The 12,054-nt window shown below is 41.0% G+C and overlaps 1 protein-coding gene across 1 annotated transcript; it reads right to left on the bottom strand.

Annotated features, from left to right (window-relative positions):
* Positions 1-8,155: 8,155 nt before the first annotated feature.
* tbxta (T-box transcription factor Ta) lies at positions 8,156-10,744 on the bottom strand. The gene is made up of 8 exons (XM_073463461.1): positions 10,560-10,744; positions 9,954-10,218; positions 9,406-9,540; positions 9,222-9,283; positions 9,075-9,136; positions 8,745-8,918; positions 8,526-8,649; positions 8,156-8,414 (listed from the first exon to the last, which is right to left on the bottom strand). The coding sequence occupies exons 1-8, from the start codon at positions 10,742-10,744 to the stop codon at positions 8,156-8,158; spliced, it is 1,266 nt and encodes a 421-aa protein (XP_073319562.1).
* Positions 10,745-12,054: the final 1,310 nt, after the last annotated feature.

Genomic DNA, 12,054 nt, shown 5'->3' with positions numbered 1-12,054 from the left:
AATGTACAATGATTACAAACACTAATATAAATGAAAACCTTTAGAAGAAGCTTTCATGAGGAAATTGGAAAAAAAAGACCATTTCATAACTTTATACAGAATTACATTTAAAAATGCTCAAGAGAACTAAAGTTGAGACAAAGACATGAAGTTCTACTAGGAGTAAAGTAAAGTGTTGGAGTGATCTCTGAGAGCAGCTCTTCAGTCATCATATGAATAATCGTGTACTGGATAGTCAGGATGGTCAGGCTAATCAATCAGACACATGGATTTACCTGCTCCAAGGTCCACTCTTAAAAACATACATTTTGTTCATGACATTCTGCCGATTTTGCTGTTTGAAACTGTTTGTTATATTTGTGTGAAATCATTAATATTTCCAGTAGCAAACAGGTTCAAATAATAATAATGATTTAATACACAAATGAAATTGTGGACATTTGGCTAAAATGTGGTGTAAAAACCTATCAAATGTGTGTATGAGCCAACAGCTTAGAAGAAAGCAGCAGCTAAAATGACCCTATTCTGAGTTAAACATGTGGCCTCAGGTAATGACCATTAAATTGTTGTACAGACACTGAAATGTGAAGCAGCACCAGCAGGGAAAATAATGACGGTGATATCAGTGAGATGGAATTAAAAACAACAGTAACACTGGATTGCATGTTTGCATTGTATCTGGTTGATTCCATTGAGTGAAAATAAGCTGTTTGAATCCAGCGTGTGAATGGCGGACTCCACCAATATATAGAGAGATAATGAATGTATATACATTAAATGGCTATTGCTAAAAAATGCTCACCATCAATAACTTCAGAACAGGGTTTATTTCATGAACCATTTAAGGACTGTAACTTTAATTTTCAAACGTTTTAAATTAAAAGAAATTTAATAAAAAAAAGTTTTTGTTTTGAAAAGAGACTCTTTGATTAAGTTACCCACAATGCAACTCAACTGCCAACAGTTCAGTACTCAGGGATTTGGGTGTGATGTGCTGGTAGCCTGGAGCCTCAAGCAGAGGTGAGGAGCGGGCTACATACAGCAAGTGTGGTTAGAGCACTTTTTTCAATTCACTTTTTTATATTTTCAAACTTGGAGCCTTCAGCCCCAACAGATGCTGACTCAGGTGACATCACCAAAGGCAACTTATCATACTTCACTTAAATGTAATGGCTGTAAACAGACGTAAACATTTGTAGATTTCCCCTTTAAGTTTGTGAGTGAAATTGACCCAAGCCGCTATTAACTTTAATCAAAGCTGACCGGCTGTCACATCATTCAGACATATTTATATACAGTTATTTACTGTTTCCAAACGGTGCTGTTATGTTACTGACTTGTGTGAATGCAGTAACCGACACGTCGTCTGAACCCTGAGAATAATCAGCACGCTGCTACCAATGAGTGAAAGACACGCTTTCTCACTCAGACCACACTGGATATCATGCACCTCTGCTAAATGTTACTTCAGTGAGGACCAGTTTGCTTACAAGTCTTTCCTGCTTGTGTGACCGTCCACAGCTAACTGGACTGGCCTGTCAGGATGGTGAGAGGCTGTCACCATCACTGTGGCGACCGGAGGAAACATACATTAGCTTATGCTGCCTAGCAAGTCCTCCTAATGTGTGACATTGCTCATGGAGTTCAAAAACACTAAGGACGTCTGTCTGATCGGGACAATAGTGTTTTAAAGGACTGACCTGCTACAGAGTGAGAGCCACCATGTTTGATTTATACACCGTGAGGTATACAACCACAGAGGGCAGGTTACAGGGCAGTTCTGTGTAGAATTGTGTGTAGATGTATTTTTTTATGTTTTGTTTTTGTTTTTTTTACCTTATTGCTTTACTCATCTTGTGATCCATGATGTTAACACTGGGGCCCTTGGGAGGTCCTTATCCCCAGGTTGGCAACGACTGATTTAAAGGACTGTACCAGTTATTTTTTCATGTCCACTAATTCTGCATATCATTCATCAAATAATGTATGTCAGATTTAAAGAATTTCTTTAAAAATGTAACACACTGTGGTATCTGATGGATTTCTGCCACACTATGATTTGAACCTGCTTTGAAGAGACAGGTTCCAGAAGGTAACAGGTTTGAGATCAGTTTGGGAGCATTTTTGTGTAAAGCTTGTGTTTGGGTTGGTTATTTCAAGTGTTATTTATTGAGAAATATCTCCCTTCTTCTTTTTGACTGTGCCAGTTGTTGGTGTCCATGTATGTACTGTATGTATGTTATGTGTTTAAAGAGATTTGCAGAGATTCGGTCAGTTTTGGGTCTCAAATTTGGTCGTACCAGTCAGATCCAGTCAGGCTGGGCCATTGCAGAACCCAAGTATATGTTGGGTTGGAAAATGTCATCTTGTAGCAAACATCTTGACAGTGGAATTCATTGGAATTAGACAGAAATGTATCTGAAAGTAAAACCAGGGATCACTGAAGACCATAGTTGCTTCAAAGCTTCACAGCAACCAACATCTAATAATCACACTGACAAAAGAAAATGTGCTGTCAGCCATCAGTTGTTTCTAGACATTTTAGTAATTTATTTATTTCAAAAGATAAGAAATGCAAGGCTTCTGTCACAGACTGGGGATCATTGTAGTTGCCCAACTTCCAGTTAGTTCCATTAACTGCAGGGGAGGTGAAGCCAGAGGCCTGATGGGACTGCGGATGGGTGGGGTGGCTGTATGAGGGCACTGAGGAGGCAGAGTCTGCTCAGCTGAGAGCAATGTCTCACCAAGGTACCAGAATTTCTTCATTAACGAAGACACACAGACATCAGAGGGACGGGGTTGGGGTTTCGGGGCGGACGAGGGGGCGGTCTGCAAACACACCTCCCCGCCGCTGCGCTGACTCGCTGTTCCAGACTTGACAACTTGTTTTTTGGCAGCGGCCCCCTCGTAAATCAGCCGCAAGGCCCTGCACAATGTGACTCACCGTCATAATCTGTAGTGTTTGTGGAGGCCGCTTCGCCCTTCTGTCTTCTTCCATAAGGCTTATTCCTGGAAGTGGAGGAGGGATACGTGAGGGGACACCAGGACAGAGATGGGATGGGGAGCACCAGTCTAACTTTGGTCCTTGTTTGTGTCAGCATTGTTTCTTTCAATGACTTTTAGTTTATGTAATGAATACACTCCAATTCTGTCAAAAAACTCTGATTGTAAGCCCATTTTGGTGTGTTTTCCCCAACACTACAGCTTAAACTAATAACTACAGCCCTGATGAGGCAACAGTGACCCGACCCAACATCTGCATCTGTTGTTTAGAGCCCTCCGTCCTCCACACCTGGGTGATGAGCACACTCTGTAAAGCGTATTTGGTACACACACTTCCAGGGGTGGAGAGTTGGCTGGTGTGCAAAGTCAAACTCCAATTGTCAATTAGTGAAGGCCAACACAGGCTGCGGGCTGAGGTGTACAGAGCAGATCAGCCATCTTGGAGGACAAAGGCTTCAGTCAGCTCAGCGTCCTCAGATCAACACACACAAGCACACACAGGAGAGGGCAGAGATGGCCGTGGGCCCAGCAGGACCTGTTTATCGCTCCAGACTGAGCAAAGACCATCAGCAAACATCCTCCTCACCAAGTCTGGACAACTGCTCATAAACAGCCACACACACACACACACACACACACAAACCACACTGAAGATGAAGCACACAGGCTCACTGACTCTTTTATTTTGGGCTTTTGTTGTTTACTGAACAAAATGAAGTCATTCAACTTCAAACTCCAATTTAATAATGAGAAGAACCTCAAGGCTATACTCACTGTATTTGGTCCATATAATAGACACACACGTGTTACATAGTAACGATAGGCCAATATAATTCACACACACTGGCTAATATCAGCAAAAGTGTAAATCGTCCAGTGGCACAGATTTTCAAATAGTACAGAAATGACAATATGGAAATGGAGAAATACAGACATGTTAAATACAAATCAGTTGGATTACTGTGCAGAAACTCAATATGTTAATTATAGTATATGTTCAGTACTGTTCATGTTTTCTTATGGACTCATTATGCCGTTCATGTTTTGAGCCACGCTGTCTGCACCTCGGCCTGTCTGTAGGTCAGTCCACCATATTGGTCCATACTGAAATGAAATTGCAGCTGCAGTGAAATTTGGTACAGTCATTTATATTCCCCTCAGGATGAAGTGGATTAACTTTGCTTATTCCTTAACCTTTAATGTAGGTCAGGACAAAAGTTTACCATTTATTTTATGACCAAGTACTTACAATACTAATGACATTTGATTCAGCCTTAGTTGTAGGCCTGCTTTGTGTTTAGCTAGTCTGCTAACACACTGAGATAGTAAACATTATACCATGCTTTATCATCACTGATGCATGTTAGCATGCTAATGGTAGCATTTAGCTCAAAGCACCACTGTGTGTAAGTACCCCACAGCTTCAAAGAGCTACTAGCTTGGTTTTTGATGTATTCTTGTTGTATAAATTTGGATCAAATGTGTCATATGTGAAATGTGACCAGGGTCGCTAGTTCTAGAAGGCCTTTTAGCTTCTTTTAGAGCTTTGTTTTGGTTTTCATCAACCCTGTTTCTAACAGCAGCAGGGAGACAACCCTGATAAACCCCTGCATAAAATGACAGCCTATATTTACTTTTATCAAGTGATCACAAATCGACTCTAAATAATGTAAACATTGCTTTGTGTCAGCGAGATGTGCTGTCCACATATTTACGACAACTTGAAGTGATTGTCTGATCATTTATTTTCAGCTTTTTTTTTCACTGCCCCCAAGTGGTTAAAAAGTGACTGATGCAGCTTTAAATATCAGCCTCTAATTCAGTGCTCATCGACAAGTGAAAAGCAGCCATAGAAAAGTGCATTTAGTCAATTACTATACTTAATTACACTTGTTCTTTACTTGAGTATTTCATTTTCATGTAACTTTATACTGCTGATTCACTACAATTCAAAGTTGTTGTTTTTTAAATTCAAGTTACTAGTTATTCAATATGTAAATGGAATAATATGTGAATTCGCTAAATGAGTACTTGTATGTTTAATACTTACTTCAGTACAATTTTGAATACAAATTATTGTAATGTAAGTAAGAGATCTGCATACCACTGCTACAGTGGATACATTATTGGCCTGACGTATCCCATTAATACAGTTGTGACAAGAAAAAATAAAGCTTTATGTTTATTTTCTCATCTGAATAATATTCATAACCTGAAGTGAAAGTGTATCACAGTCCACAGTTGACACAAAGACAGCTCCTGTATTTTGTTCAAGCTAACGGAGATAAATACCTACATTCGGGAGGCAGTAAAGTGGAGGTATTCAGAAATGTCAGCGTTTCATGAGGAGACCTTTGGTCCGAGTGATCGGCCCCGCCAGCTGCAGGTCACATTGCTGCTTCATTACTGTTTGCCTGTGGCCCTGTGACCCTCCAGCCTTCATTTGCACCTCGGTGAGGACCACTCCATCACTGCTCAGGGGCCGAGCCTCTGTGGGCCTGACACACACATCACACCACTGACATCATGAGTGTACGGCCGAGCCAGCGGCCTCAGGTATGAGCTGGAGCTGAATCAACCGTGGGCTACTTTAACTGTAATCTTTACTGTATTTTTTTCCCCTTGTTAGTTGAGCATAGTACTGCAAATGCTATTTTTAATTTTAATTTCTTCCAAATGCAAATTCATGACACTTTTAAAATTAGCCCCAAAACAAATCTGATTTAGTACTTGGTCAAATTAGATTTTTTTTAAATTTTTTTTTAAATTTTATACATGTTCATGCACTTTACCATTAACATGTATGCTATTGTGAATTTGCATTGTGTTATATCATATTGAGAGTTACATACAACGTTGTGTAAGCTGTGACCTCGAGTCCTTAATGATCAAAATGTATATAACCATCAGCCACACAAAAACAAATTACTTTTTATGGATAATTTTAAATCCTTCACCATATGCATTTTTCCTTCCTCCTTGGTAACACTTTATAATAACTATCATATCATAACTATGACATCTATAAAACATATTACTAAATTATTTTTCTTTCATCTATCATTTTTTTTCTACTCATATAATATAAAAACATTGTGACACACAGACATTGTTGTTCTAACATGGTGGTTCAAGTCGTGTTTGAAAATAAAAATGTTGAGAATCTGAGTTTGGTCTGCGTCCTCTACATTCCTACTAATAATGTAAAGCTGTGTTAATGTTTCACTTTATAATATTCAGTCCCAGGTGTTTCCATTTTGGGTCCGTATTCAGTACCTTAGACTCTCCTCACATGCTGATCTGAATGTGTCAGCCGTACGTCGCACCATAATGCAGATTGTAACAAAAGGGTGCCAGTGATGGAAAAGTACCCCAATAGATTTCTTAAACTGGACACTTCTCCATCACCTCCTCATATCAATTACATGTCAGAGAAGCCACATTCACTTAGCGTAGCCGTGCAGACGCTGTTATTTAAGGAAAGCTCATAACACGGGGCGAAAATGTTTGGTGATTGAGGTTACACAGAGTTACACCACGAGTATTAACCCACGGGTTCAACATGAGAAATGTTTTTTAAGTTGTCTGCAGCATGACCCTTGATACTTATTTTAATTAATAAAACCACAGTGGACTTTGTTTGACCTTTGACCTTACGGATGATAGGACTTTAGTGTTAATGTACATGGTGTTTTATGCTTTATTGTTTTTCTCTGCGTATTGAGAAGTTATGTTTTCACTAAAAAAGACACAAATGTATTGCCTAAAGTGCCTAAAGGAAAAGTTCACCCAAAAATGTAAATTGAGTCATTATCTACACACCCTCATGCCGCTGGATAGTCAGGTAAAGTTTTATTAGTCCACAAAACATTTCTGGAGCTTCACAGTAAAACAACCTTGCAGCTTTCTCCTGAACAGCTGAAGTAGATGGGGAATTAAAAAATTTAAAATGTAAAAAAAACAACCAAAAAACAAACTACAATATGGCTACACACAGCGTGTCCGTAGTAATCAAGTCTCCAGAAGCCCTTAGATCCAAAAATATCTTATTTACAACCTTTCTGTAAGATGAAACACTCCTGAGCTAAAAGCGTTAGCGTCTGATGAGCTCGACCATGCGTGGAGGGTGTAAATAGCATCTTTTCAAATCAATTTGGGATCTCAGGGCTTCTGAAGACTTGAATTACACTAGAAAAGCTGTACGGAGCCATTTTCTGTTTGTTTTTTTGTTTTTTGTTATATTTTAGTTTTTAGTCCCCATCTACTTCAGTTATTGAGGAGAATGCTGCAATGCTGTTTTGCTGTGAAGCTCCACAAATGTTTTGTGGATTACGAAACTTCACCCAGCTTTCTTTTGGCATGAGGGTGAGTAGATAATGACTGAAATTTCATTTTTGGATGAGCGTCTCCCTTAAAGCTGAGAAACAATACATTCCTGGTATTTCAGTCATTTTACAAGGTACTACGCGTGCACCAAACAGACAAAATGAAGCCCAAGTTTGAGAAAACAAACATTTTTAATTTATTATTAAATGACATAAATAAAACTCACAGGGAGTTCAAATACAAATAGATAGTTATGTACAGGTGTTTGCACAGGGGTGAGGGGTCTTTTTGCCCAACAACACCCTGCCAAGATACAGAAGGCACTTGTGTCTCTCAGTCCGAACTCGGATCATTTATTGCAATCAGAAAAGGCACATTTATACGGAAAACACTGGACGTTAATTTATTCTATTTACACACATATACACATTTATGTTAGCAGAACCATTTTTTTTCATCTTATATATCTAAGAATAAAAACAAAAATATGAAGGATTGTTCAGTTCTTTTTTTGTGTGGAGCTAAATGAGTTTAAAAAGGTGAAATAAACATGTTACTAAGAGCAAAGAAGGTGTTCTGACCATGAAGCTGTTCTAAGGCTGAATATTCTAGGGTGATATTGTCCAACATGGAAGGAGATGATTGTCATTCAAGTCCTGTCTTTGCACATCAACTTTGTTCAGTATGACTCCAGCCTAAACTTACACCTTTCTTAAATTAGAGGCTCTGGAGCGAATAATTCCACATCTTCTCCAGGATCTTTTATTTCATATGTCTTTAGTCCTGCTCCTAAAGCCTTCAACAATGTTCAAGTTTCAGCTGCTGCTCAGTAGCTCTGAGCCACAGGTGCCCAGGATGCGGTCAGCCTGGCGATGGAGCTCTCGAACTGAGCATCCCCGACGCCGACCTCGCCCAGGCTGGGGTCGTACATGGAGGACGGCGAGGAGACGGGCAGCGAGGAGGTCAGGCCCGTGTAGGAGGAACCCCTCAGGAACTGGGAGGTCAAACCTCCAGGTATGGAGCCCGAGGCCGAGCCAGAAGGGGTGAGGGTGGTGCCAGCTACTGACCATAGGCTGGGGTACTGACTGTGGACGAGAGGGGACAAGAGGGTTATTATTACAATCATGTTGGTTAATGTTCCCATTTTTCTGCCTCTTTAGATAAAACTACAAAAATGAAAGCTGAGAAATGTTTACCTGGAGTTAGATGTGGAGTTGGTGGTGTGGGACAGAGTGCCCATGCCTGTGGAGTTGGGGATCTGAAGAGCAGACCAGCTGTCATGAGAGGGCAGAGCCCCTGAAGTGTTGTCCATGTAGTTGTCTGGAAAAAATGAAGTACACACCACAATTTAATATCAGTTCTCTTGTTTATTTTGAGTCCTGACATGTTGAGCTTCAGGTCTGTGCATGTCTTACTTGTGCTGGAGGTGCGGTGGGCGTAGTGGCCGGGGTACGGGGCCGCTCTGTGGCTCCTCAGGCTGGAGTAGCGCTCGCAGTAGGAGCCGGAGGAGTGGCCCGCCGTGCCGCTGAACTGAGGAGGGCTGCTGCTGGGGCAGATGGGACTCTGGCTTGGGAGGAACCAACCTCCAACTGTGGGATTAAACACACAATATTAAGTCATATAACATATGTCTGTATGAGAATACATGAAGCCGGTTCAGATGCTCTTCTCTTTATACACATTCTCTGATGCACAGTAGAAGAACTTTCTTGTGATTGTTCAGAAATGTAGAATTAAAAACTCACGCTGAGAGTATCCAGACTGTTGGCTGTCTGCACTGTGATCGGTGATTTCTTTATGGTCGCTCCTGCAATCAGAAATAACATTAGATGCCATTCTATCAGAACATTTACTTTATCATTTGAGAGAACATTTTAGGTTCGAGTCTTTACCTTTCTTTGGCGTCCAAGAAGGCCTTGGCAAAGGGATTGTGCTTTATCTTCAGGGCAGTAATCTGTGAGGAGGACATGACAACTGTTAGCATTTCAATCAATATACTGTATATTCAAGATAAGTTAGAGTTAATAGGGTCTCAATAGGGTCTCAGGACTGGCATGTGCTCTGTGCACAACTGACCTCTTCATTCTGGTAAGCGGTGACAGCGATGAACTGTGTTTCTGGGAAGGACTGGCTGCTGATCATCTTCTGGATGCCTCCGACCTTCACGATGTGTATCCTCGGCTCGTATTTGTGCAGAGAATTCAGCATGATCTGTGGGAAAAATATAAATGAATGTTAGTATTTATTATTTTTAAAAAAACAGCAGGGATGCTATTTCACAGCCAGTATAGTATTTTTCTCAGATCAGGTGAGGATAGAGCCGTAAAGTGACACAAAACCGATGGTATCCTGTAAATATCACAGCAATAGGCTGAACTTAGTGACTTTTTTGATAATAATGATACATTTTATTTTGAAATGTTTCAGAATAATTCAAATAAGTGAACGGGTTTTGGAAACAAGTGTATTTTATATTCCAGTGGTATATTTTAATGTTAAAAATAATAGGCTATGTAAAGATTAAATAACTTCTCTAAATTAATAGTGCTACAGATTAAATTGTATACAAAGTAAAGTCCCCATAATTAATGATACTCTTTGCGCATTATCATTATTCTCCTCACCTGTCCGCCTCCGTTGAGTTTGTTGGAGAGTTTCACTTTGCTGAAGGACACCGGCGCTTTCATCCAGTGCGCTCCGAAGTTGGGGGAGTCCGGGTGGATGTAGACGCAGCTGGGGCTCTGGGGCTCCGGTTTGCCACCGGGGACCCACTCCCCGTTCACGTATTTCCACCGGTTGTTGTCCGCGGCCACGAAATCCAGCAGCACCGAGTACATGGCGTTGGGGTCCAGGCCGCTGACGCTCGCCCTCAGCACCGGGAACATCCTCCTGGAAAACAACAAGGATGATTTGTTAGAATTGTTTTTGATTCAGTTTGTGAGTTGATTTTGTTTAGAGTGTTCTGAAACATCATTTTATTTTAGCTCACTGACAGAACCAAGTTTCGTTACCATTTTTAGAAAACCACCTCAGGCCTCTTAAGACCTGAGGAGCAGCACTTTTGACATAGCACTCAAGTGAGTGTGAAACAATTGGATTTAAAAACGATCTATTCATCTTTCAAACTTTAATTCTTCACACCGAAAACCCCGTGCGTAAAAAGCGCGTAAAATGTACCCGGCCTGTGCGCAAAAGACGCAACCGCGGCCTCCCGACAGGTCGCTGCTTACCTCCCAGTTTTGGTGACAATCATCTCGTTGGTTAACTCTTTGAACTTGATCCATAAGTCTGCATCATCCAGCGTCAGTTTAATATCCCTCTCGGACGCGTCTCCCTTCTCGCTGCCCTTCTGGAACTCGCTCTCCACGGCGCTGAGGAGATGCTCCAGGCGCTGGTCGGGGTTGGAAGAAGTCATATTTCCAAGCAGTGTAGTTAGACCTAAATCCAAGAGGTTTAGTGTAGGGGCTCACTGACTCTGAGATTGTCGCTGACAGAGAGATAGTAGGCCCGAGTGATTCTGGGTTCCTAAACCCTGAGGCCTCATCATTTAAGGGCCCCCAGGGACCTCATGGGGATGCGGGGCGTGGTTTGTGCGCACACATCTCGCCTCCCTGACCGGGTTCAACGTCTCCAAACGCCGCCCCCACACCATCCTGAACCTCTCTCTACAATATAACAGATTTTTAGAAATTATAGAAAACAACTTTTACCTTTTAAATTGAAGTCTGGTTTCCTCAACCAAACTCCACTCAAAAAATCGACATTTTTACAACTTGTATAGCTGTTAACAGAATGACTTTGCTGTTGAAAATGCTGTTGAAGTGAATTTGGGGATTTATAATTTGATACCTAAAAATCTGTTTATCTCTTGCAGTTGATGCCCTACATGTTCAAAGCTGTGCGCTCAAACAAAAGAAGGGAAGCGAAGGGAAGAGCTGTGCCTTTGAACTCAGTTGTATATTTGCAAATAGTGCTAATCTTTTGTTGTCTCAAATCCACATGGGAGAGGGCCTGTGTTTACTGAGTATGGGCCATTAGGGCAGACTCTGTGTTCCTGTTGTGCCAAAGTGTGGACGGCCCACAAGTGATGCCTGGATTTACATAATGGGCCTGCATGGCTCCCTCTGAGACTCTGATATTAAATATTTCAGCCAGCTGGAGGCTGGGGGCTCCGGAGAGGCGATTTCTACTATTTACACAAAGACATTCATTTACTGAACCAAGCTGAGGAAATGTCTCTGTCTGAGATACTTCAGCAAAATGTTATCAGCTACTCTTCAGGGCAGAAAGCGGAGCTTGTGGCTGGAAAAAAAGGATCCAGTGTGTCATACATCACAACAACTGATGTCTCTGAACTTGATCAGACTAGTGCACTGAATGCTGCAGTGAATGTGATATTTTAAAGACAGATTTCCCCTCTTTTGCTTTGTCTTCTCTCACCAGTAACAGAATGAATTTACTCAAGTACTGCCCTTATGTATCATTTTGAGTTGCTTCTATTTACTTACTTCTTTACTACTACTTCTACTCCACCACATCCCAGAGGGAAATATTGTGCTTATTATTTCTTTTAAAGTTAACATATCATTAAGCATGGTTTTCCCTGCCAGTATAAGCTGTTTTGGGCACCACCTAAGCTTAATGAATGTAAAGTCAAAGAGGAGAGCATTGAAATAACTAAATGACAGATGTAATAGTCGTAGTTGATCCCGAGTGGATTTCCTT

Source organism: Pagrus major, chromosome 3 (genome assembly GCF_040436345.1).
Source record: "Pagrus major chromosome 3, Pma_NU_1.0".
Classification (NCBI taxonomy): domain Eukaryota; kingdom Metazoa; phylum Chordata; class Actinopteri; order Spariformes; family Sparidae; genus Pagrus; species Pagrus major.
The sequence above is the reverse complement of the archived record's forward strand: the minus strand, read 5'-3'. Positions and strand labels throughout refer to the sequence as shown.

What these genes read in the sequence shown, in the direction of transcription:
- tbxta (XM_073463461.1), bottom strand. Translation starts at nt 10,744, where the DNA reads ATGACTTCTTCCAACCCCGACCAGCGCCTGGAGCATCTCCTCAGCGCC. An exon ending in TTCTTGGACGCCAAAGAAAG is followed by an intron (nt 9,137 to 9,221) that starts GTAAAGACTCGA and finishes TTCTGATTGCAG; the next exon opens with GAGCGACCATAAAGAAATCA. An exon ending in AACTCCACATCTAACTCCAG is followed by an intron (nt 8,415 to 8,525) that starts GTAAACATTTCT and finishes TCTCGTCCACAG; the next exon opens with TCAGTACCCCAGCCTATGGT.